Here is a 23374-nt window from a genome sequence, read left to right on the forward strand (position 1 = left end):
GAGGTCTGTCCCATCCCAGGAAATGTTACACTTCTGCTCCAAATTTCTCCCTGGACAAGGAAGCGTCTTCTCTAAACAACCATTCAGGCACACACAGTTGTCTAAAAGCCCATTCCCTAGTTTCCAGAATTAATCTCAAGGCAGGTCCAGATCAGCAACGGGCAAGAAATTTTGGTACATGACCAATTTTGGTCCCATACAGCTGTCAGCCCTGGACTCCTAACAGATGACAGCAGTGATCAGAAATGAAGCTTTCCAGAGCAGAGGCTCCAGTTCAGCACTTGGAGCATGTTCACATCCAGGTGCCTTCAGTGGGACCTCAGCACACACCTGACATCAATCAGTTGCTGCAACTACCACTACTGAAAGCACCGAGGTCAGCACCAAAGACAGGCTGCAAGATATATAAATATTTGCTAACTTGAACAGAAGCAGGAGCACACGCAAAGAGGGAATTCACTGCCTGATGCACTTTTGGTAGGGAAAACTAACTGCTCCTTGGAAACACACTTATGGCTCTCATTTGAAGACCTAGGAAAGAAAGAATATTGGTCACAAGACGTTTGTTTAAAAATATTTGGACAGTTAATACTGCAGCTGCATTAAATTAGCTAAGACATTTAAATAGAATTTACTCTATGATACTCAGAGGCTTTCACCCATGCATTTCTTCCTGCATTTTCTTGATTTGAATCTACACACAGTTAAGTTATTTCAAGACTCACTAGTTCAAGCCAACTATCAAGAAAATCCGAGAGCCTTCTCGTTTATTTTAAAGGGCCCTGAAATAAGCCTCCAGTTTCTTCCTTTGCATTCACTCTTCTCTGAATCTCAGCTGTGTTATGCTGATGTGACTCACCTTTCCCAGGGCCCGGGCTCCACCTCTCAGTACCACTGCTCATCTCCTGCCTTTGCATCCGTGTACTCACTGTTCGTGACTGTCTTTACTAGCTGAAACATGCTGAGCAATCCTTGAAATACCATTAAGGCGGTAGATTCCTCCTCATGCTTTTGCCTCTCCTGTCCAATAGAGCTTGCCTTTTTGCAGGCACGAAGCCTTGACTTGGCCACCAGTAACTAATAGTCTTGACTTTGCTGCCTAGTGGTGCAACTGACTCCAACGGGGCTGTTTTTGGTGGCAAATTAAACATGTACCTTGTATTCACTTGATTGGTACCTCACAGCCTAGAGCAGGGATGACATCCCTGGGGAGAGATCTCAAACAAATATTCTTAAGATATGCTTATTTCAAAACTTCCTTTCGTTCTCGACATCCCCATGGGGACAAGAGGTGCCTCAAGCTCTAAGTTAGCTTTTAGCTTATTTCTTGTGCAAAAACCAAACACAAACGGGCATGCAGTCTAGAGCCATGAATAGCAATCTCCCCCCCTCCACTGTCTAATGCAAAGGATGTGAGCCAGTCATGAACAAATGTGTCCCTGTGCCACCCCATGAAGGCAGGCTGGCATCCTGTGACAGAAAGTCAAAAACAGTCAAGAAAAAAAAAAGTAGAAAGATACAGAGGCCACAGAAAACAGACCTCTTCCTGATACTAATGGTTTTACTCTAGTCTTGCCCAGGAGGCTCAAGACTTGCATTCAATCATTTTATTTCTCAGGCCTGGTGCCATCCTGTCCCTTGCTGGCAGCTTTTCCACTATCGTCTCCAAAGGCAGCGCTTCCCGTGTCTCCTGTACGTGCTGCAGGGCCTCCCGCACCGTCTCTGCTGCATTGCTGGCGCGCACCTTCCCACCCAGCTAATCAGCGCAGCCCCCGACTGACACTCCTGAATCATGCTCCACATGCCAAGCAAGCCACATGCTGTCTCTCAGCACAGGCAACGCGTCTTCCTCCTCTCCCTGTCCCTCACCTACCCCAAGGGCTTGGCAACACGCTAGGGCTGCTGCAGCTCTTTGGAGGACAACAGCTGTATTGTCAAAACGATGCTTTTTTAGCTAAGAACGCTGCTTGCTTGGGGTGAAAGCCCGTCCCTGCCAAACCACTTCAACAGCCCTGTTCTGCTGCCACAGCAGTAATGTGGCTTTAAACCCAAGTGTGGCTCAGTTGCTTCTCTCTCCTCTTATTTCTTCTAATTGTGCCACTGCATTGGTTTACAAGCACAGGAACACACCCTCAGCATGGAGATGCAGTGCAGAAAAACAAACACTATAAATGGAAGGTAAAAAACAGTCAGATACTTTGAGGCACAGAAGCCTCAGTGAATTGCACAAGACAGCGGCTACTCCTGGAAAAGGTTACTAACAGTGACAACATAAATAAGCAAAATGACCCAAAAGTCATACATTTGCATGCTGAGAAGGATGCAGGGCCTCCATGGACTGCAGTTTGTTCTCTAAGACAAGCACTTTTTCCTGCAATCTGTGGATCTCCTGTTTACTCTGGGCTTCTGTTTTCTGTAGTGTTTCATAGTCCAGCATCTTCTTCTCAGCCAAAGAAATCTGCTCTTTCAAGAAAGCTATTGCTTGTGTTTGATCTTTATATTCACCATGAAGTTTCTCCAGTTCATGCATCCTCAGCTCAGCATCTCGACACTTGTCCTTCACATCCTGGAGTTCCAGAAGGTGCTGATTGCTTTTGGTTTCCAGTTGCAATTTCCAGGTGCTGTTGCTTTTTTCTATTTCATCCACAGCCTCCTGCAGCTTCAGTTTCAGGCTCTCTTTCTCTTTTATGTGAACAGCCATCTCAATGTCATGCTTTGCTTTCAGGTTCTCCATCTCAAGCTGGTGCTCCATCTTTATACTCTCCACCACTGCTTTCAGTTCCACAATCTCCTTGTGTTGGGTGTCAGGCCCTGTGTTCAACGTGGCTTTGAGGTCCTCCAGAGACTTCTGGTGGTCAGAAGCTAGCGTGTCCAGCTTGGACTTCCAGTTATCCATGAGTCCCATGTTCTCATTAGTGGCTTGCTGAACCTTATGCTTGAGGTCAACTATTTCCTGCGAGTACTTCTCATTGGTGGCTTTCAGCTTCTCCATCTCCTGCTGGTATTTCTTCAACGTCTTCTCGTATTTCTCCTTCAGCTGGCTGCTCTCCTTCTGATGCTCCTTGTTGGCAGACAGCAGCTGATCTCGTAGACGAAGGGCCTCTGACTGCAAGCCAAGGTTATGCTCAGGGGTCTCTGCTTGGTGAGAACTTCTCAGGCACTGCCGGAGCTCATCTACCTCACTGCGCCTGAGGCTCAGTTCCTCCTCCAGCTGCAGGATTCTGGACTTCTCTGCTACTGTGGTTAACTGCAACATGACAGAGAAGACAAAAATCAGTCCCTGCCTCTCACTGCTGTGTCCTTTCTTTTAGTAAACATGCTCCAGTGGATAGATAACCAAAGTACATTAGTCAAAGTTTAAATAAAAAGGGAAAGAAAACCCAACACCCTCTAGTCGAGTACAGTTTTGCACCAGGGTAATGATCGCTGATAAGCTCTAGCAGTTACATTTTTGTGCCAATTGCAATTTATTTTGCTAACATGAACCCCCCATTGTCAGCAGAGGAAACAAACATCTTTGAAACAACCCCTGAAATTTTACCTAGAGTGGAACAACAGCAGTTTATTAAAAATAATGTCCTGAAAGACCATTATATTTCCAGACTAGGCATCTTGCCAGATGATACACAGAGGAAATGCGACTGCACATGCAGGAGTATCACAAGCATTGAAATCAGCATTAAGCGTATCATGTTTCCTTTATTGCTCAGCAATCCTCAGCCTACAGACACCTCTTCCGCATTATGGTTTGTTTACCCTGGTGTAAAAAGGAAAAGGGATTTTACACGAGTGCTTGTTAGAGTTTATTAGCAAAGTAAAAAGAACGCAGTAGGCTAGAGGATGCACAACAATAAATTTGGCCATGGTTAACACTGAGCATTGGGCTATGGATCAGCTTCTTACAGTCTGGATGTAACCTAACAGGGCTGAACTACCTGCTAGTCTTGGCGAGTTCAGGGTGGCTGAGGCTACGGATTTAGAATAAGAGATTTGACTGGATGAAGTGTTAGGAAAAGGCAGAAGAAACAAAGAAACCAAGCAGATCTTCCAGTGTAAAGACCACAAGTGACCAATTCCATTTCATTTCAATTGACATTTTCCCCACTAATTATCAGCCCAGGAGGCTGAGGATTTTTGATTTTATTTGGGGGCGGGGGAATAATATTTAGCCCTTTTGGAAAACCTCGAGTTCGTGTTTTCCACAATCATAACAGCTCCGTTGACAAGAAGCAGGCTCACTTTAACAAGTTAACCGCTTCCCACACCGCACAACACCAGCATGAAGAAGCCTTTCCCGCTTCTGGCTGTTTTAGGATCGGGTGCGCTGCTCGTCTGGGCAGCAGTGGGCTTAGCTGGCAGCCGTGCCCAAGGACCAGAGCTGTTTCACCTGGACTCACCACCACCATTTTCCGTTTCAAATCACAGCTCCCCCAGTTGGAGGGGGGCCATGGGAATGGCGATTGTAATGTTATTTCCTTTTACAGCCTGGGGGAGCCTCTGGGCCGACTGAATTGGGCAGGGTGCAGGTTCTGTTCGGGCACATTAACTGAATGATGAATCGTGAAGAGCTCATGTGTCAAATGGTGGCATGGGGCAGAGAAGCAAACTCAATCTGAGAAACAAGTCCCCACGCAAGAAGCAAAGGCAGGAATTACATAGTACTACTGCTTCCGGGGGGGGGGAGCAAATAAAAACCAGACAAAAAATCAGGGAAGCCTAAATTCAAGCCAAAACCAATCAACCACACAAACCAAAAAAAAAGGAAACCCAAAGCGAGGTGTCATGAGCATCAACGCAGGGGGCAAGCAGGCTGTTCTGCAGGCAGGGTAAGTGGGGTTTGGATTACCCTGGTGTCCTCTAATTCTTTGAGGAGCTTCTCAGCCTGTGCCTTCTCGAACAGCAGGCTCTGCTCGAGCTCCCGTATTCGGGCATGCTCCAACTGCGTCTGAGTCTGGTCACACATAGGGAAAAAAGAACAACAGTGGAGATGGAGGGAGGGGGGAAGGAGAGAGAGAGGGAAAGAGAGAAGGCTGCAACATCATCTTCAGTGTACAAGACAAGGAAAGGCAGTTCACAACAGGAGGAGACTAAAAGATCCAAACAAGCAGGAGAAATCCATCCGAACAGAAAAGGATCGCTCCAGGATTTTACGCGGTACTCAGAGCGGCTATTCACAAGAGAACGGCATCCGTGAGCTGGGAAGGCAGCCCTCCGCATAACAGCTGCTGCAGCGTTTTCCTGCATCAAGCCTAAAGGGAAGATACTCCCTAAAAAGCAACCCCCCTCCCACCCAAGCTGCAGACCACCAATACAAGACCTTTGCACCACGTAAGAGATTGCAAAGACCTTGCAATGGTTCTTCACATCCCTCCTCAAGAAGGGCCACAGGGTGGACTGAAAAGAGCTGGAATTTCCCATTCTCTTTTCGCTCTGGAGACAGCTTGAGCCCTGCCCGTGGCGAAGAAAAGCAGGTTCTGCTGCACCCAGCGTGTTGCTAAAACCAAAAAATGCACCACACAAAGCAAAAGAAAGAAATTGAGATACCAAACTGTTAGATAAATCAAGGCTTTAGGTCTGAATAGGACTGCCATGAAGTTCAAAGCCATTTTCAAACACTGAGACTCTCAACAGCCCGGTACGAAAGACAACAGAATTATTCCTGTGTTTCAGCAGGTGAATAAACTAAGCACAAGACGACTACGTAACCTGCTCGAATCCAACGGCTGATTCAGGAACATTGTTTCAGGGCCCTTTGCTTTTAGGGCAGAAATACCATCTAGCTGTACTCAGGGCTCCGCAACAACTCCTGTAATATCCTGTGAAGTTTTCCATAAAGAAAAGAGGAAGAGAGATACGGGAAAAATGCGTGCAAACTCTAGTCTTCATGCTTTCAGCTTACAAAAACATCTTCCTTGGAATCAAACTGGATACATCAAAACAAACAAACAAGATTGGAACTGGATTTCCCCCCCACACCAAATTTCAGGCCCTTTGTTTTCCATGTACTTATTTTTTTCCCCCCTTTTCAAATCAGAACTGATTTTCAGGGTTTTTGCCCTTTCATACAACAGAGCAAGCTTGGTTACTTGTCTACAAATGTTGGAAATTGAAGTTTGCAAGAAATCCATGTTTCCTCTTACTGCTTGAAAGACATTGTTTTTATATTATAAATATATAATACATTTTTTTCATTCATAGATGGTAAAGAACTCAACTACCAGATATATTGAAACTACTCCATATCTTGTGGTCTATCTGACCTCAGGAGGGGAAAAAAAGATGTGGTTTCAAGAACCCACCAAACATTATCAAATATCCCAAATATCACTGAAGTGTAAAAGCTGCTTGAATGTGGTATAATGCAAAAAACGAGAAAAGTTTAATTCTGTGCTAAGTGGCTTCTCCCACTTTCTGCACAGCTCAAAGACCCACATCTTAAGATGAAACTCCAGGCCTGATTTTATTTTCAGGGATAATTATTCCACTATTACTAATGAACTTTCATCAACTTATACTCGCCCAAAATCTCCAAGTGAAACTTCAGCAATGCAAATTTTTGAGGTTACCTTAACTGGTGGCAGAGAGTCAGATACAAAGCTACCTGGAGATGCTGACCTACTACAAAACTAATCTCAATCTCCCACAGAGACTTTCTCAAGGCTCCTGAGGTTGTCACTCAAGTTTCCAGTCAAACTATCTTAATTCCACCTGATATTCTTGTTCAGTACCTACCAATGCTGTTATTTTCCAAGTCCGAGAAAACATACAAAACAAAGGAGGAGGAGAAAAATCAGGAAAGGAAGTTAAAGCAGCTGGTTTGCCGTCCTTGAATACAGTACCATCTGAGAACTGCGTGAAGTCCTGGGTCATTTCCTATTTTATGCAAATTGGTTTGCCTAGCCAGTATGAGTCAGTCTCAAATCCCAAAATCCCCTGCACTTTGAGGAAGTTCAGATCTGAATTTTAGAGTTACTTCTCAGTATTAGTCTTAAGTTTATTTGTAATCGTAACTCGTGGATGTGTGTGTGAATTACCATGTAGACTCCAGCAGATGAGCATGAGGGAGTCCCTTGAAGAGCTTAATGTCTCCTATTACACCACAGTCCCCCACCATGAACAGCCTTTCCTACTATTTTTTGCCTGCAATTGCTTCCCACCTTCCAAAGCACTACAGCACCAGCATCATAAACCAGGATCCAAAACATGTTGAATCCAAGGCAATGTTTCAAGGCTAAATCCACCCTATCTATCAGAGATCCAAATGCTAGATCAATGTCTCCAAATGTTGAAGAACTCCAAATTTAATCCAAGTGTTGAGGATTAAAATGTCCTATAGGATTTGTGCCTAAAAGTATATGTCAAGAACCTCTAGACTGCTTTGAGATATGCTGGATTAAGAATTCTGGAAGAACAAAAATGAGAACATGTTCAATGGGGAGCATATTTTGTCAGCAGAATGAGACACTTCAGTCATCTCATTTACAGCAATCTGATGCACAGTGAACACTATTATGGGTTGTTACTTATAACATAGTTTCATAATTTCAGAGCTATCACAGTATATAAGCATAGCAAAGTCATATGATATTGTTCTTGTCCCCACTTGTGAACAAGAAGGATAACCTGCAGCTTCCCCAGAAGTAAAATTGCTGACTCTAATTAGAGGTCTTAAAAATCCATTTAACCCACTTGAAACCACAGCTGGCTGCACCGTCTGCCTGCTAGTTAAAACTCTCTTTACCAGCTCCCGAACGCAGTGCTGGCCCTGCTCCCAGCCTTGAACTATAGCCCTGCCAAATACGCGTTCAGGTAAGTGCCACAATCACTTGGTTTGTATGAATTACATGATGTGGCAACTATAACACACACAGACACCCCAAAAGGATGGGCAGAAACACCACCTCTGTGGTAGGAGATGGCAGGTTTCAGACGCACTGATCTGTTCAGCTGAACAGCTTACAGGGACGCTGCCTGCCAGGCAGAACACCCGAGAGTCCAGGCTTTGTCTAAAAACTACATGCAACTGCTAGAAACACCCTACAGGATCTAGCCTAGCCTTCAGCAGAAACTCTTGATCCAGGAGCCATGGAGAAGATGCTCTTTTGACTATCATGCCTGTTCCCAGCTGGTACACGTCTGCTGCAGAGGCACTGTAAATGGCCTCAGGTGAGAAACTGAGGCAAGATAAACCTCCATAAGAGGGCTAGAAAAGCAGGAGGGGAGAGGACCATCAGTAGGTTGGGTTTTTTTGGTATTCAGGGGGTTAGTTTAACTCTGAGGATGCCAAGCGCTGCACTAGCGGACACTGGCTGGCTTCCTAGTTATTTTGCATGAAGACAAGAGCGTCAGGAACATCCATTTCCCAGGAATGCACTCTGCAACATGAAGCACTTTCCCCACTGGTCTCCCATGGGAGATTTCTCCGCAAGCAAATTACTTGCTTTTGGAAATCCTAACTGTCTCCACAACAAACCAGTAATGTGAGAATTAACTCCAGTGAGTCAATCATTCAATCTGAGCATCCAAATTAGACAAGACAGGATGCAAAAACTGGCCACAGCAAACCTCTCAACACAACTGTCTCGTCGCTGGTGTTGGACCCGCAGGGGAACATCCCAGGCTCTCCGGGTTGCAGGAAACCCAACTGCTCTGTGGCTCTTTCCTAACAAGTTATTTGTTCTTCTGTTCAGGGAAACATGGAAGAGGGCAGAGGACCCTGCCAGCCCTCAAGAAGCTTGGCTCCATCCTCATTGCAAGGAGCCCCTTTCCAACCTGACTGAAGAAATCAGATGATCTGTCATCCTCTCTTTGGGACCTGCAGTCGCAGGAAAACTTGTGCCACAGCAGTTTATCATCTTGCTAAAACACATATATTTTATCTGCTAGCTAGGCCTGGTTCCAATGCAGTTATTCCACAACTAGGTTTAAATGCCTAAAGTTTATATAGGGACAACTCACTGCTCTCAGAGGGAATGATGGATCAGTTATCCTTCTCTAACGCACTGGGGAAAACCAATCCTCTAATCCCAGGAATTAACAGAAACCTGATTACACACCCACTCACTAGGCAGAAATTGCCATCGCTGTCCTTTAGCAAAGATCTGCTACTGGTGCATTGCTGGTTCATACACCGCTAAACACGTTGCTCTGCTTTATCCTCTGGATAAGCCCTTCTGTTTCCCTAAAACCAGCAAAATACTTAATTTCCTAGTTTTTACATTTTCCTGGCTTTTTATGTGATTGACATTGGAGCACTGAAGCAGGTCACTTGACAGTTCTGGCTGCTACTAACCCAGCTCTCTGGCTTCGTATAAGGGAAAGAATAGAGCCTTGCTTTTACAGAGATATTCTCCTTTCCTTTTTCTGCACAGAAAACCCTCACACTCCAGGGAACTTCCCAACACCACTTCCTATTTGCATAATGTTCACTGCAACAACATTGCAGAGAGTAACAGCACTTCCAAATGAGAGGGTATGTTAATGTCAAACCATACACTTGGGGGTGGAAGACTCCACAAGAGGGTCTTGCAGGTCAAACGATACTTGGCATTTTAGCCAGAAGGCAACAGCATCTAGCTGCTCTCCCATTTGACTGGGAGACTGTGCGTACCTCCCATTAGCCACTAATAACAAGACACTGCAGGGACAGTGACTGAGCAAACAGATCGTTTCTACAGTGGAAAAACATAATATTAAAAATGCATTCACATACAGTCAGATTTTAACATGGCTTGGCAGCTCATGGCAACATTTAAAGCCAGGCTGGCTGGATGTGATTATTTCTAGGTAGCTCCTAGAATCATTACTAGCGACTGGGTAACACCAAAGAACAGTTTTCACAGTTCACCCCACGGTGCTCACGAGCAGGCCCACAGCCATCCACAGAGTGTGCTGTTCAGAGTTAAGCAAAATAAATTACTAAAGTGAGACTGCACATGCAATTTCGAGTTTTGACCCCCCATTTTAGTGAGAGTGCTAGGAATTACCTCCAGGTCCCCCTTCGTAATGGATTCTTCCTCGACACGGAACTGCAAGTCCTCCACTTTCCTGGGGAGGGGAAGGGGAAAGGGAAGGTACATGAAGAGCAATCAGTAACACCCAGATCAGCGTCCCATCTCCAAGCAGCAAGAGGCCGAGAGGAGAAAGACACAGACACATTTTATATGCAAACGGCTCAAGAGAAGCTAAACACCAAGACACATGGAGCAAGACAGCGAATAAGACAGACTTGTGCACAGCAAACATTTGCCTTCATGCCAGGTACATGCTCACAGACATGCTGTTTCTACTACACCACTTCTCAGCAAGCACAACTGATGTTCATTGATTCTCAGATCCCAAAAACATGAAAGCAGCCACCCAGTTCCATCATGTTACTTAGTCCCCTGTTATCCTGCAGCCGAGCACTGGGCAAGTCCTGTGCCATACGCATAAGGCCCAAACAAAATATGCCAAAGGAATCAGAGCCTCTGTCTTCCTGGCAGACAGTGGGCAACGCTTTATGCTTCCACAAAGTGGAAATGGTGAGCTACCCTGGCAGAAAAGCCTTCGCCAGACATTGTACAGGTCAGTCATGCATAAACACACGTAAAACCACATGCACAAACTCAGAGTGCCCAGAACCCTTCTGCAAAGTCTAAACAGATAACCCAGTAATGACACCACAGTAATTCAATCTTCTGCTAAACTCAGTCCTCTTTGTTCTTTTTACTGATAGATAAAACAAAAATGCCACAGACAATAATGAAGATGTTGCACTGGCAGCCAGATAATAAGGACTCTGATCTTCTGTCACAGATAAAAAATAGCTGTGAGTGTATATATCTAACTTCATAAACAAGCTTCCTTGTCTAAACCTCTGCTAATTAGAGAAGGCATCTGTTGATATTTAGGAGAGAACTCAGCTGTCTTGGATTAAAGGGCCTCCTGTAGCTGGGAAAGTGAGCAGCCTCCAAGAGGAACTGGCAGACTTGTGCATGAAAGAACAATTCGTCTTCAGGAGGGGCATCGTTCAGTTGAAACCAACACTGTTCCACTGTTTTTCTTTCAATTACTAAACACACAGAAATGTCTTTCTATTCCCATTGAAGGGTTTAATTATATATATGGAGCAATTGGATTTCAAGGATCATGAGCACCACTCTTATTGAGAAAAGAAATGTATGTTTCAGTATAAATACATGGATGATGCCTCCGGGATTTGGGGAGATGTGCACCATACTACTACAAGGCAGTTTGACTTCCCTTCCTCAGAAGGCATGTCCTTAAGATTAGCACATCACAAATAGAGGAGAAAAAAAAAGGGTCTTTTGCAAAGCCAGGTTGCACAGAAAGGTTAAGGGTTTGGGACAGCCTAATGTGCAGAGAATGCTGTTTATTTTCCAGAATTGTTATTTTATATTGTATCATTAACCAAGAATAGCTGAAGGCAAGGCTTTGCCACAGTCCATGCCCTTGCCATGAGTCAATCCTCTCTTTAATGAGTAATTCCAGTTTACACACTGTCATTTGAGAGTCTGGTCACAGTATCAAATTCCACCAAAATTACTGATGTGACTGGAGAAGTGTCTCAGACCTTCCTGAGCCCTTCATTTCTCCAGGCTAATAATGCTGTTTCTCCCTGCTCTGTGTCGGGAGCCTGACAGGGCTGGAGACCCTCGGCAACTTCACCGTCCAGCAGCAGTCCAAGACTATTTGGCCTTCTACTGGCAGTGACGGATTGTTGCCTGCCGTCGTATTGTCAGTGCAACATTTGCCATGGTCAAATACCTGTGGTGCGCAAGCACCCTGTCAAATATTCAAGCAGGGTCATTACTGGAGCGTCAGCACTTTGGAGTCATGATCAGGAATGAAAGCTGGTAGTGTCTCTTATTCAAAGCGCTTGCCGCCTTTGGCAGGAAAGACACAAGCGTACAAGACTAGTGTGAAATACTTCACTGTTCAACTGTGATTTGCAGCGGTTTGTCAGCAAACAGGGGCAGTCACTGTGCTGGATGCCTGTCCCTACACAGGAATCGTATTAGATGGGCAATTACAGCAACCCCGTTCTAATATTCCGACTACCAGAAGCAGCACACTTTTCCTCCATGCAGGCAGAGTGCAATGCCCAGGACAGGGAAATACAGCATATTTCAAAACATGGAAGCCAACCAAGAAGGCAGCTCCCAAGTCATTTTCTTTTCCTTAGATCCAATGAATAATGTTCTCAGGTGAGAGCTTCATCTTCTCCCATGACATCACCTCCTCCCACATCCATCCACTCCCTGCTTTACCTCTTCTCCTCTTCCAGTTGGTTCAACAGCTCTATTTTCTCCTTTTGCATCCCATCCACCAGGGCACGTGCGCGCTGGAGGTTTCCTTCTGCCTCTGCGACATACTGCAGTGAGAAAAGAGCCCCAGGCACAGAAGTTAGCAACATTTGAAGCGCAGAGCTGTTAAAAACAAACAAATGAATGAACAAAAAAGAGCAGGGGATCAGCACAAGGGATTTCAAGGTTTTGATGATCCATTTCAGAGGCTGTTCTTGTAAAAAGCCAGGTTTTCCAAAACACCCAGTATGCAAGCGTCAAAAAGAAATGGCTGCTGGAGACTGAAAAACTTTGAAGTTTGATCCATGTTTCAGAGCCTCTTTGTGACCTGAACCCTTCAGAGAATCCAACTCTGATTAGATGATTAAAGCACTTTGAACCTGAACAGTTTTCAGCATCTGGCATGAGGTTACTAAATCCAGTTCAGCCCTGGTCCTGAGACCAGAGAGCCGTTTCAGACTTACATTAATTCATTTGTTACTGGTAATTACCGGAAAAATACTTCATGCAAGAAGCTTTCAGCTTGCAGCTGGTTTACCAGTTTCTTCTGCCTTTCTGACAGACACATGTGACCCACCACACAAAGATATGCAGTGCTGTTCCTGCTCCTGAGTAGCTGACTAGGATTTATAAACACAAGCAACAAATTGGGGGCACAAGCAGCCATGAAAGAGCCACACACTGATGAACAGTATAAACACATAGTTCCTTTCTTTAAACGTTCATGTGCATAACATACCACCTGTATAAAAGCTCGTGGAAAAAAATGCCAAAGATATGTCCATTTTCCTTATAATTCTCTTCATTCCATTAATGTGACCAAAACATATTCCCTTTGGCAGCAAAACAGTGACATACGAACCGAGTTGATGTTCTCAGCAAGTGCCTGATAATATCAAAACCCCCTGCAATGGAGTCACAGCCAAGGGGAACGAGTTTGCCTTCTACCTGCATTTCAGCAGTCAGATGTACTGATCCACCAACGGACAGAGGCCTAGAAAATCATCTACTGCCCTTTTTCTGGCACAGCTCTTTTCCTGCTCCTTGCTTGGGGTGGAGAGAGCACGTGTTCCACCGGCAGGAATGGAGACACCACCTCAGCGTGCACTGTCGGAGTACCCACGCTGCGACTTTGTGCTGTCTGGGGCCAGGACGCCAAGGCGTAGTAAGAACAGTACAACACACACACACAGGTGACAAAGCTAAGGATCCCAAGAGCCACGTCACTGCCTACCTGTTCGTGTTGGGCCTTCATGATGGCAATCTCTTTTTCCACCTCACAAATGTGGCTGGTGGCTTTTGCAACCTCAGCCCGCTCCAGGTCACGCTCTGCCAGCAGCTGTTCAATGTGCTGCTGCTTCTCCTTCAGTGCCTCCTGGAGAGCTGTGGTGCCGGAGATTTTTCGGGCATAACGAGAAGAGGTCTCTGTCAGCTGGAAAAGAGTTAAAAAGAGACAGGGGTAAAACTGTGTGCTCCCCAACCTAGAACAGCTTTAAGAACTCCTGTTGAATCTGGAACGCAGCTCATCTACTGATCACTTAGGCTGTACAGAGCTCATAGTTCCCGTTCTGGACCCTACAGGTGGTGTTGATGAGACTGCAAAACAGATCAGAAAGCTGCTATCAAATTCAATAGCTCTTCCCCACTGCAGTAGAAGGGCTGTTTCCCAAGGAACAGGATGTGGCATGGGAATTGGGACAAGAAAGGTCATAATTTATTGCATCCTCCGCCTTCTTAAACATATTTATTGATATCAGGCATGGGTGCAGTCCCAAACTCATTGAGCTCAGCTGGGAGGACTGATGTCAGCTGGAGACTGGTATGTACTAGTTGGATCCACTCCCAGTAATGGACACTGAGCCTCTTCCCCCAGCTGAGAAGACAGCAGGTGCTATGCAGCACTCTTTATACTTCAAAGTTAGAGGGTTTTATAATATTGGTGCCTGCTCTGGTGTCCACCTTCTGGAGAGCCTCTCAAAACCCAGGATGTGTTCCAGGAGAGTGTCACCCCTTCACAGTGAAATGCTGTCGCTGCAGGAGGTAGAACGGGTAGCTGTTTGACAACAGCACAATGCTACACAACCAAGTGGGACAGGAAACAGCATTTTTTGCAGAGGTCCTGTACATCCGCTCTGTGACAGTGGAGTGGAAATTCATCCCACTGCAAACAACACTTCAGGATCTTTAAGGGCCACGATCGCTCAGAGCATCTTTTACACCCCTCGTGCCCAGGGAGGGAATCTGATTTTTGATGTTGGTAACGGTATCCCACGCTCCCCTTTTCTCACTGACGGTGAAGGGGCAGCTGCCCTAATGCAGCTGCTGAAACCAGACTCCAGCCCTCCAACTTCACAGAGCCTGAGCCCAGCAGAAGTGGATCCCAGCTGCACAGTCCGCACAAAAAGTCACTTACCAGGCCGCTGCGGCTGGGCCTGCCCCCAACGGACGACGCCACCGAGCTGACGGAGCTAATGGAGGAGCTGCTGGGGCTGTGGGTTAAGGCAGACACTCCCATGGCCATTCGTTTGCTCTTCTTTGCCTTGGCAGGGCTGGTTGACGGGAACCCGATCCGGATCACCTTGTGGATGGGAGCAAAGAGGCCAAACTTGGGGGGGCACTGAAAATACCTGCAACACAGGAGACACACCAAGTCAGAAAGGGTAAGAGCGCACATCTCGCCCAAGCCTCGCAGAGTGGCACTGCTAAGCCGTACACAACCCTGGCCCTTAGCTGATCCCTTCCTGGTGCTTTGCTCTCACACGATTTCCCACGTGCAGGTGGTTGGATTATTCTCCTTTCCTGCCACTTGGAAAAGATGATGATCGTTTCCTATTTCAGAAGGACGGGCCCCAGTTTCAGTTTGCTTCAGTTTAAGAAAGGTGTTCACACAGTGAAATACAGCCAAATGTTTGCAGGGACTTAGAAGTATGCATTTACATTATGTTTCACGCCAGTTTAAATGCAGGGAAGACTTTTGCTACATTTGGATATCAGATGTTCACCCTAGCATGTTTTTCCTATCAGCCCTCCAGATGGAGATGTGACACCATCCAGTCAGAGTTCACTTTCCAGCTAAGAAAAGAAAAACAAATGAGCAGAACAGCTTGAGAGAGAAACTTATTGGTCCAAATCCCATTTCTATCACAGCATCTATATATAATGTGACAGCACAGAGGGGCCTTGAACTTGGAAGAAATTCTTTTCTGTACATTCACTCTTTTAATGTGCTGAAGGGAGTTTTCATGCCAAGGAGCTTGGGACTTTGCATTTTTGCATTCTTTCAGAATACTGAAGGATCCAGTTTCTCTCACAGAATTGAAGACCACCTATAGATTTTGCTACAATATTATAATTAGTTAATGCAGCTTGATAATTTGATGCAGCTTTTGCAAAGGCCAAGCAAAAGATGTGTCACAGAGCTGGTTTAATGGGATATTGGTCCTACCTCTGCATCTTGAGAGGGTCTTTAACAGACGACATGACCTAAAATCTCAGAAAAGACAAGACTGAGAGTGCTTGTGGGTCTTTGCAGCCTGGATTCTCCAGGAAAGAGCTCTGCCTTATGTCACTCTCAGTTGTGACAGGGATGAACAAACCCATCCCAGAGGGACTCTGGTGTGGGGTGAGCAGGCCAACTGCCCCATCCAGCATTTGCCATGCTTAAGAATAGATATTTCTTAAGAGAAGGTTCACTATGACCTGCCTCTAGTTTCCATAGCCCCACGCTCCTATAAGCCCCGCTGCTGGAGGAACATAGCCATCTCCATGACCAGTGTTGACAGCTCCTGCCTTCCTTCGCTCCCAGCTGCAGCGTATTGTAGACCTTCAGCTTCTTTGCCTTTGGCCCCAACCATCACCACATCCATCCCAAAGCAATACCTAGCACATGGAAGGCCCATTTTAGTAATAGTATGATAGTCAGATCAGGGTATAGGGCTTGGTACATAAGTGCTATCTGTTAACAGAGACAAGCACTATATAACCAGGAATTTCTGGCTTCTAAAAAACTCCAGTACCACCCCCTGTACCACCACCACCCTTGCATAAATAGGGGAAACTCAGCACAAGTAAAACCAAGTCTTTCAACCAACTTCCAAGCACTTGGGATCAGGCCCAAGAGGAGAACCCTGGCAACCTCCATGTCTTCCCACTAGTGGTGCTTGCGCCGGGAAACCCAAGATAATTGCCACACACTAGTTGCTGCACACTTTGATGAGCTGCCAGAAAAGGCCCATCTGGTAGTCTGGAGAGCACAGAGCTCCCAGTTCATGAGCACAGCGAGAGCACACGCACTCCTTCCCGAGAGCAACAAGCCAGCCTGCCCCAAACCTGCAAGTGCTCTCTACCCTGGTTTGCAGGGACATCACAAAGCAAAGGGTGTCTAGTAAAGAGATCTGAATCACACAGCTCTGTATGATGTTCCAGGGGGTAAAAGTCTTCCCTTCCAAAACAGAAGGGGAAAACGGCAGCTCTTAACTTCAAAACTAAACAAAAACAAACAAACCACACACGCACTACACCAAACTCCACTGTCGACCAACTCCTCTAGGTGGCAAGAAAAGGGAAACTCATTCCCAGGCAAACAAACTTACAAAGAAGCCAGCAGAGACGGGTGGATCAGATAATTACAGTGCAGGCTCCTTTCCACAGTTGCAGGGAGCCCGAGGGTATGGTCTCTCTGGAGCTTCTTTTGAAGTACAAGCGGCCCAAAATCCACATTGCTGGACTCGGAAACCCCTTCAGGGCTTGAGCCAATCTGCTCAAGCCAGGGTTAATCTGTCGCTTGTCTGCTGTGCTGCAGCAAGTAGAACCAGATAACCTCCATGTCACCTCCCCATGTTTCAGGGGAGTAGCCAGCACAGAAAATAGCATCCGCTTTAAGAGTTCTTTCTCAAAGGCTCTGCAGCAAGGCTAGGACAAAATACTGGGCCATTAAAAAAAAAGTCTCATATTAACGTAAAAAACCAGATCCTAATGAATAAAAACTATGAAGCGATGCACTTTAGTAATGCTGAATATCAAATCTAGCTTTGCTAGCACAAGTCCTCTCTCCAGATATGAGCAGCTGCTTCCCAGTTGCATTCCACATGTAAGTGCTGGCAGCCACACGGCAGCCACACGGCTGTGTCACAGGCAGATCTCTGTGCACGGGAGGGCAGAGGAGCCTGATCTCCATCCAGAGGAGAAAGTGATTCATTTTCAAGCATCTGCTCAAGCCCTTTTTTTTTTCTTCCCAAAACCACCTTTAAAAAAAAATCCCATAAATCAAAACACTTAGTCCCTGCTGCTTGCTGCCAACGCAGGCTCTCGGGTTTGGAAAACAAGCCGTACCACAGGCTGACCTTGCCGCAGAACAGAGACCTAACGAATAGCAACGTGGCCTCGTGCAAACCAGCCAAAGCCCTGCTCAGCATCCCTGAAGTAGGCTCAGGAGGATCAACAGCACAGCCCGGCCCATGCCACAGGTATAACTAGTCTAAGCACAAGCTGGCACGTGTTACTATACAACGATACCAAAGACTAAGCCCCCCAGAAGTCCCCTATCGCTTTTAGCAAGTCCAAACTTGCCTTGCTCCTTGTCTGCTCACCTACTGTTAGCCCAGACTAGCAGTGGCTGCAAGTGGCTTTTGTAGCTCACAAGTAGGAGTTGAGTTCAGATTTGACAAGAAAAGCATCTCCTTGAGCACCAAGGGTTGCTCACAGCTGAGGGCACTAAGGAGCTTTATATCCTCATTACGGAAAAGAAAAAGGAAAGGAAAGTGGTTTTGTGATGGCAACGCAAACTGCAGGTGTGAAATAGCAGGGAAATTTTTGAAATACATAAGAATAAAGCCTTCAGCGTGCAAAGCCTGTGGTTGGCACGTTCCACACCCTACGTTAAAGCAAAGGTAACAAGCAGGTTAGTGGGCAAAGGCTCCTATAGGAGCAGAGGCAGAGAAGGAAGAACAGCAAAATGAGTAAGGTTAAGAAAATAAAGATGAGAAAAATGGAACCTGTCTGGCCTTGCGCATAGGAAACCAACTGCTCCAGCACCTCTCTGCTCTCCCATGCAGACAGCAGAGCAACTGCAGCAAAACCCAGTGTCTCGACAGCACCCGTATGGTGTTGGGAGAGGGGCTCAGCACAGCGGTGTCCTGCCCTCGCGGGCACTGCTGCTGCGCCCCAGCCTGCAGGTAGCCTCCGCCAGAGACCTGCACGCTGCTCGAGCAGTCCCGAACCCTCGCCGCCCCCCTGTGCTCTGCTCTCGTCTTTCCCACGGGCAGCACCAGCCCCGTCCGTGCCAGCAGCCCTGGAGCCTGCTGCGGCTGCAGCACCCTGCCACGGCGGCGGGCGCCCGTGCAAGGCGGCCAGCCGCAGGGATGCTCACTAGATGGCAACAACCGCCAGAGCCAAGCGGCTGAGCAGTCCTGGCCTGCCCCTGCCAGGACAAGCGGTGGCACCGCAGGGTCAGGAGTCCCACGAAGCCGGTCGGAGGGGTGCAGCCTGCGTGCCTTCCCCAGGGCGCCTGGTTTACTGCGCTGGCTTTCCTCCAAACCCTGCCGTTGAAGTCAGCACACGCTATAAGCTGCCAGTGAAGCATTTTCACCGCGGAAAATCAGAAGGCTGGAGGAGGGCTCAGAGGACCAACAGGGACAGCGCTAGAAACCTGCAGCCAGGTCCCAGGTAGGCAGAGCGCCCTTCGGCGGGGACCAGCAGACAGCCCAGACATAACACTGTTGTACCGGCTGGTACCCGGCACTGCTAGAAGGTCTGCACAAACAGGTTGGATGCAGGGATGTCTTACAGACTTCCCCTAATCCTCCCCATTTAATCAAAACCTCTTAATACCCTCCTCTTCCCTGCTGTCCCTGCTCAACCTTTCCTACTCCTGACCTCTTGACATAAAGCGTGAAACAAGGGAGAAGCCTTGCAGACAGGGTGCACATCTTCACCCACCCCAACCTCGACCATGAGGTAGCAGTCCCAGAGAAAAGATGAACTCCAGAAGTTAGGTTTTTGAGACAAAGCAACATGAACGTGAGGACAAGAGGCAGCAAGCCCGGAACATGCTTATGCTAGCATCTACTTTCCACAGGCACAAAGAAAGTAAATAGCTTGTGAGCACTCTTAAGATAAAGCTTACAGATAAGTTGTACCGCACGATAAAGAAAGCAGGACCTCGGATTCACTCCATGACTTAGTCTTCACCACCCCAATTTTCTTCTCTTGAGAGCGGGCTAGAACTCAGCAGCTATCTGCCACCAATCATTTACTGCTTTCTTGTTCTGACATTGAACAAGGGACCACTTCTTTTATTTTAAATGAAAACACATGGCTGCTGGGCAAAAAAAGGTTGACACAACACCAGGAGTATTTATTACAGAACCTGAGCTCTAACAAGGAAGGAATTCTCAACTCCTCAGGAGCTAAAACATTACATCTTGCCTCTAATGTAAGATTCCCTTAAGAAGCTCTGAGAAGTTAACAGTATTTCCTACTAGAGGAACTTGTAAAGTATGAGAAATCAGTTCCACCAGTATTTGAAGCAGGGTCAAAATGTTGCTGTACAACTCAGACCTGAACATCCCCAAACGCAAAATCTGAGGCTGGGGTCATTCCCTTATTCAACTTGCACGTGAACAGAAACATGGCCTTCCAGAAAGCTTGCTAGATGTCCCTGCCTAGTTCTACAGATACTAATAAGGGCTTTTTTTTGAAAATAAAGTAGTGGAGGGGCCTGTGGAGTCAGAGTTGGTAAGGTCTTTTAGCAGACAGGTGTCACACTAGAGAATTACTACAAGGACAAAGCAACAACCACCAATTGTTCTTTCAGAACTCTGGAAGTTTGTCCCCAGAAGAAAACAATCATCAAGCAGGGGAAGGAAAAAAAAAAGTCATAAATCTTCATCCTGTATAGTCCTGAAAGGGTGATTTACAGAGTGCAAGAAGCAAGTTTATGAAGTGAACACATGTTTGCAAGCTGATCTAATACAATTACAGAATGCAGACTAGCAAAAACTAACCTCCACTATAAGTTATCTGCTCTTCCTATTCTCTCCTACTCCCTGAAGCCACTCAGGTTACTTCTTTACAGACCCTATCAGATCCTGCTCTAAGTTATTCCAGTGATGAGGTTCCTACAGATTTCCCTGAGAAACTATCCCCAAAATCTAAGAGACTCCAAACTAGACTCTTCCTCCAAACCCACAAAGTCCATTACACACACACACTCCTCTAACCACAGCGCAGGCCCTGGCTCTCCTTTCCAGTTTTCAGCTCCAAGCCTCCCTGGGAGGAGGGTAGGCCCTACGCATCCCAGACTGGGTTCGTGTGCGCACAGTACCTTGTGCCAGCGACTGCCCCGTCGTTCTTCCCCAGGGGCTCGTCCAGTTCCACACCACACCATTCTCCTTTGGCAAAATCTGTCTCTCCCACGTAGCGCACGACGCCCGTCTTTGTCCCGCCAACCTGTTGGAGACCAAAATGCTGGGGGTTAGAGGCAGAAGGACCGGCACTACTGCAAGGCAGACAGAGCTGGAGAGAGAAGGGGGAAGAAAACAAAACAAAACACCCCAGCATTTTCTGATTCTGATCTAATGAAACCAGCTCATATCTTTCATATCAAGTTCTCCTAGCGATAAAGATGCCTCTCCAATAACTACAAGCAAATCAACAGTCTCCCACTTTTGGTCTTGCCTGCCTGGAAAACGCCAGGACAAATGCAATGAAAACCTATTTCAAGGCATCAGCTAATTGCACAGATTTGTTTGCGAGGCCATAAAGGAGTTTTAACTCCTCCAGGCACAGCTTACACCTACCTTCTATCAAGAAAAGACATCTGCATTTACAGGGTTTCAGTTCTACGCCAGTGTACAATTTAAATGTTTTTTTAGCCTATCTCAGCTAAAGCCTAGCTTTAGAAGGGAAAGGTTAAAAAGGAAGTTTAAAATTAATTTTGCAAATTTATGGGTTTTTTTGTTTTTTGTTTTTTTAAGTATTAAGTTTTCCATAAATGGGTGCTCTGGCATCAGAAGACCGTTCTCCTACAAAAAATCATGATAGTTTAACCCAGAAATCTCTAACTTTGCCTCAATATTCTCAGGTGGGCATGTAACAGGTTTACCAGTTCTGGGGCATGTGAATAACTAAATAGTCTGAAAACTGCTTACGTAAAGGAGAATGAGCTTTCCCAGCCTCAAAATAACTGCAGCTGCATGGACTAGAAAGCACCTGAAGTCAGCATCCTACCTCTGGTCCTGGAGACCAAGCTGCAGGATACCTAGCAAGGTGTGCAAAAAACCAAACTCAGCAGAAACACCCCCATATTCGTTCTCAAGACTTTAAAGAAGAGGAAGCAGCCAACAGCAGCACCCGAACCAGCCCAGCCTTCCGACTGCCTCACATCTTCTCTCGTTTTTGTAAACTAGCGCTGTAACGTTAAGGCTGTCAAATACCTGCATGCAGTGCTGTGAGCAGCCACACTGTCCACCCAAAGATGACTCTGAAAGAGATGGTCACCAGGTTTAAGAGCCCTAAAAGCAGTCCCAGAGCACTCCTACAGGATGTTTTGTTTTCCATAACGGAAAGTCTCCCAAAAACGTGAGCGAGTCTTCTGTAATTTCTCTCATTAAGGATTTAGCAAAGTGCTGCTTATATAGAAAACTGTTGATGTTGTTCTCTTTGCTACAGGAAGGAGGAAAACATTTGCCAGTAAGAAAAGTATCACAAGATAGCTTTCTGGTCCAACAGTGCAGTGCATCCAGGAGTGAGAAGATAACTTCAGTATTAGGTACTTGGCAAGTAACAGATTTGAACAATTTCAGTAGAATTCTTTACCTATCACTCATGGTCAAACAGGAGTCCCCTTTTTGATTTATTTGAGTTTATAAGGAATTATTCCTTTAATATTAATGTCACAGTTTAATTCCATTCTAACATATTTCTTTACCTGCAGTTTGAACTCAATTTTCAGAGTAATTCATCATAATGTCCTCTATAGGAACCTACCATTGCCGGTAAGCCCGTCAATCTTATTTTTATTGAGTTTTAATTAGAGATACTGAGACACATTTCCTTTAACAAGACACATGATCCTGACTTCACAGAGCCTCATGTAAATACCTTAAAAATGAGCTCCCTTGATTAGTGTTAATCTCACCACATTGGTCCTCTAGTGGAGGCCCAGGAGTACACTCCTCTGTCCACACAAATAATATGACTCCTCAGTTACGTCCCTATAGATACTACTTATTTGGGGAAAGCTCTTCATAAACAAGAAAGGAAATAGCTATCTCTATGGGCTTAATACACACATATCTAATTGCACCAATACCATAACTGCTTAGTAAGAAAGTAATTTGTGCTCCTAACTCAAAGACACAAATTGGTAAAAATTTTAAGTGTAGATCAGGTCCAAAACTCCCCCAAACAGCAACATGATTGTTTGCTTCCAAAATATTGTATTTAATTTTCTCTTTTGAGAGTTAATTATTCTGACATCCTTTCCATGAAGTACACACTGATCATACAGGATTATCTTCTGCCTCAGGTAGGAACGGATGTGCCTGCCCCAACAGCCTGGGTCCTCTCATCCTCATGGGACCAGGAATACAGTTAGGAGCCAATGCTGGGTTTCACATGTCAGCACCTGAGCTGCTGGTTGAACTTCCCATCTTCTGGCAGGCACATGAACTCTTACGGATGGAGAGCCTTGAAAATTCATCCAACTTGGACATGCAGATGTATTCAGCCTCGATAATCCGCTAATGTTGCTAAAATAAATAATGTATTTTGGAAAAAGCCAGCTGGCAGGTTGTGCATGAAACAAATAGTCTCACCAAAACAGAAGCGTTTGTTTCCATTGGGTACTTCAGTAAATCAGAGGTATCACCTCGGAAGGAGAATAAAAGGCTGTTTGTGAAAGCCAGAAGGGGTGGCAACAGCACACCATAAGTCACGGTACCTCAGAGCCTCTCCACCGCCCCTTCTGTCCACGTCTAGCTTCTATAAAACGCGCCACAATCCGGGTGCGAAAGCCGGCTGAGCAAGGCTGGCTCCTGCTTCACTAACGCGATTGCCGTTGTCCC

At 46.0% G+C, this 23374-nt stretch overlaps 1 protein-coding gene across 3 annotated transcripts in view; it reads right to left on the reverse strand.

Moving 5' to 3' along the window:
• Positions 1–23374, reverse strand: part of CLIP2 (CAP-Gly domain containing linker protein 2) — an 89005-nt gene that overhangs the window by 14141 nt on the left and 51490 nt on the right. For all 3 annotated transcript variants that reach the window (XM_067309591.1, XM_067309592.1, XM_067309593.1), the window contains exons 4-9: positions 20632–20756; positions 14722–14935; positions 13543–13740; positions 12273–12376; positions 9987–10047; positions 2303–3247 (exon numbers count right to left, since the gene is read on the reverse strand). In XM_067309591.1, coding sequence (XP_067165692.1) covers positions 2303–3247; positions 9987–10047; positions 12273–12376; positions 13543–13740; positions 14722–14935; positions 20632–20756 — 1647 coding nt within the window. The remainder of the gene's footprint in view (positions 1–2302; positions 3248–9986; positions 10048–12272; positions 12377–13542; positions 13741–14721; positions 14936–20631; positions 20757–23374) is intronic.

Source organism: Apteryx mantelli, chromosome 22, assembly GCF_036417845.1.
Source record: "Apteryx mantelli isolate bAptMan1 chromosome 22, bAptMan1.hap1, whole genome shotgun sequence".
NCBI lineage: Eukaryota > Metazoa > Chordata > Aves > Apterygiformes > Apterygidae > Apteryx > Apteryx mantelli.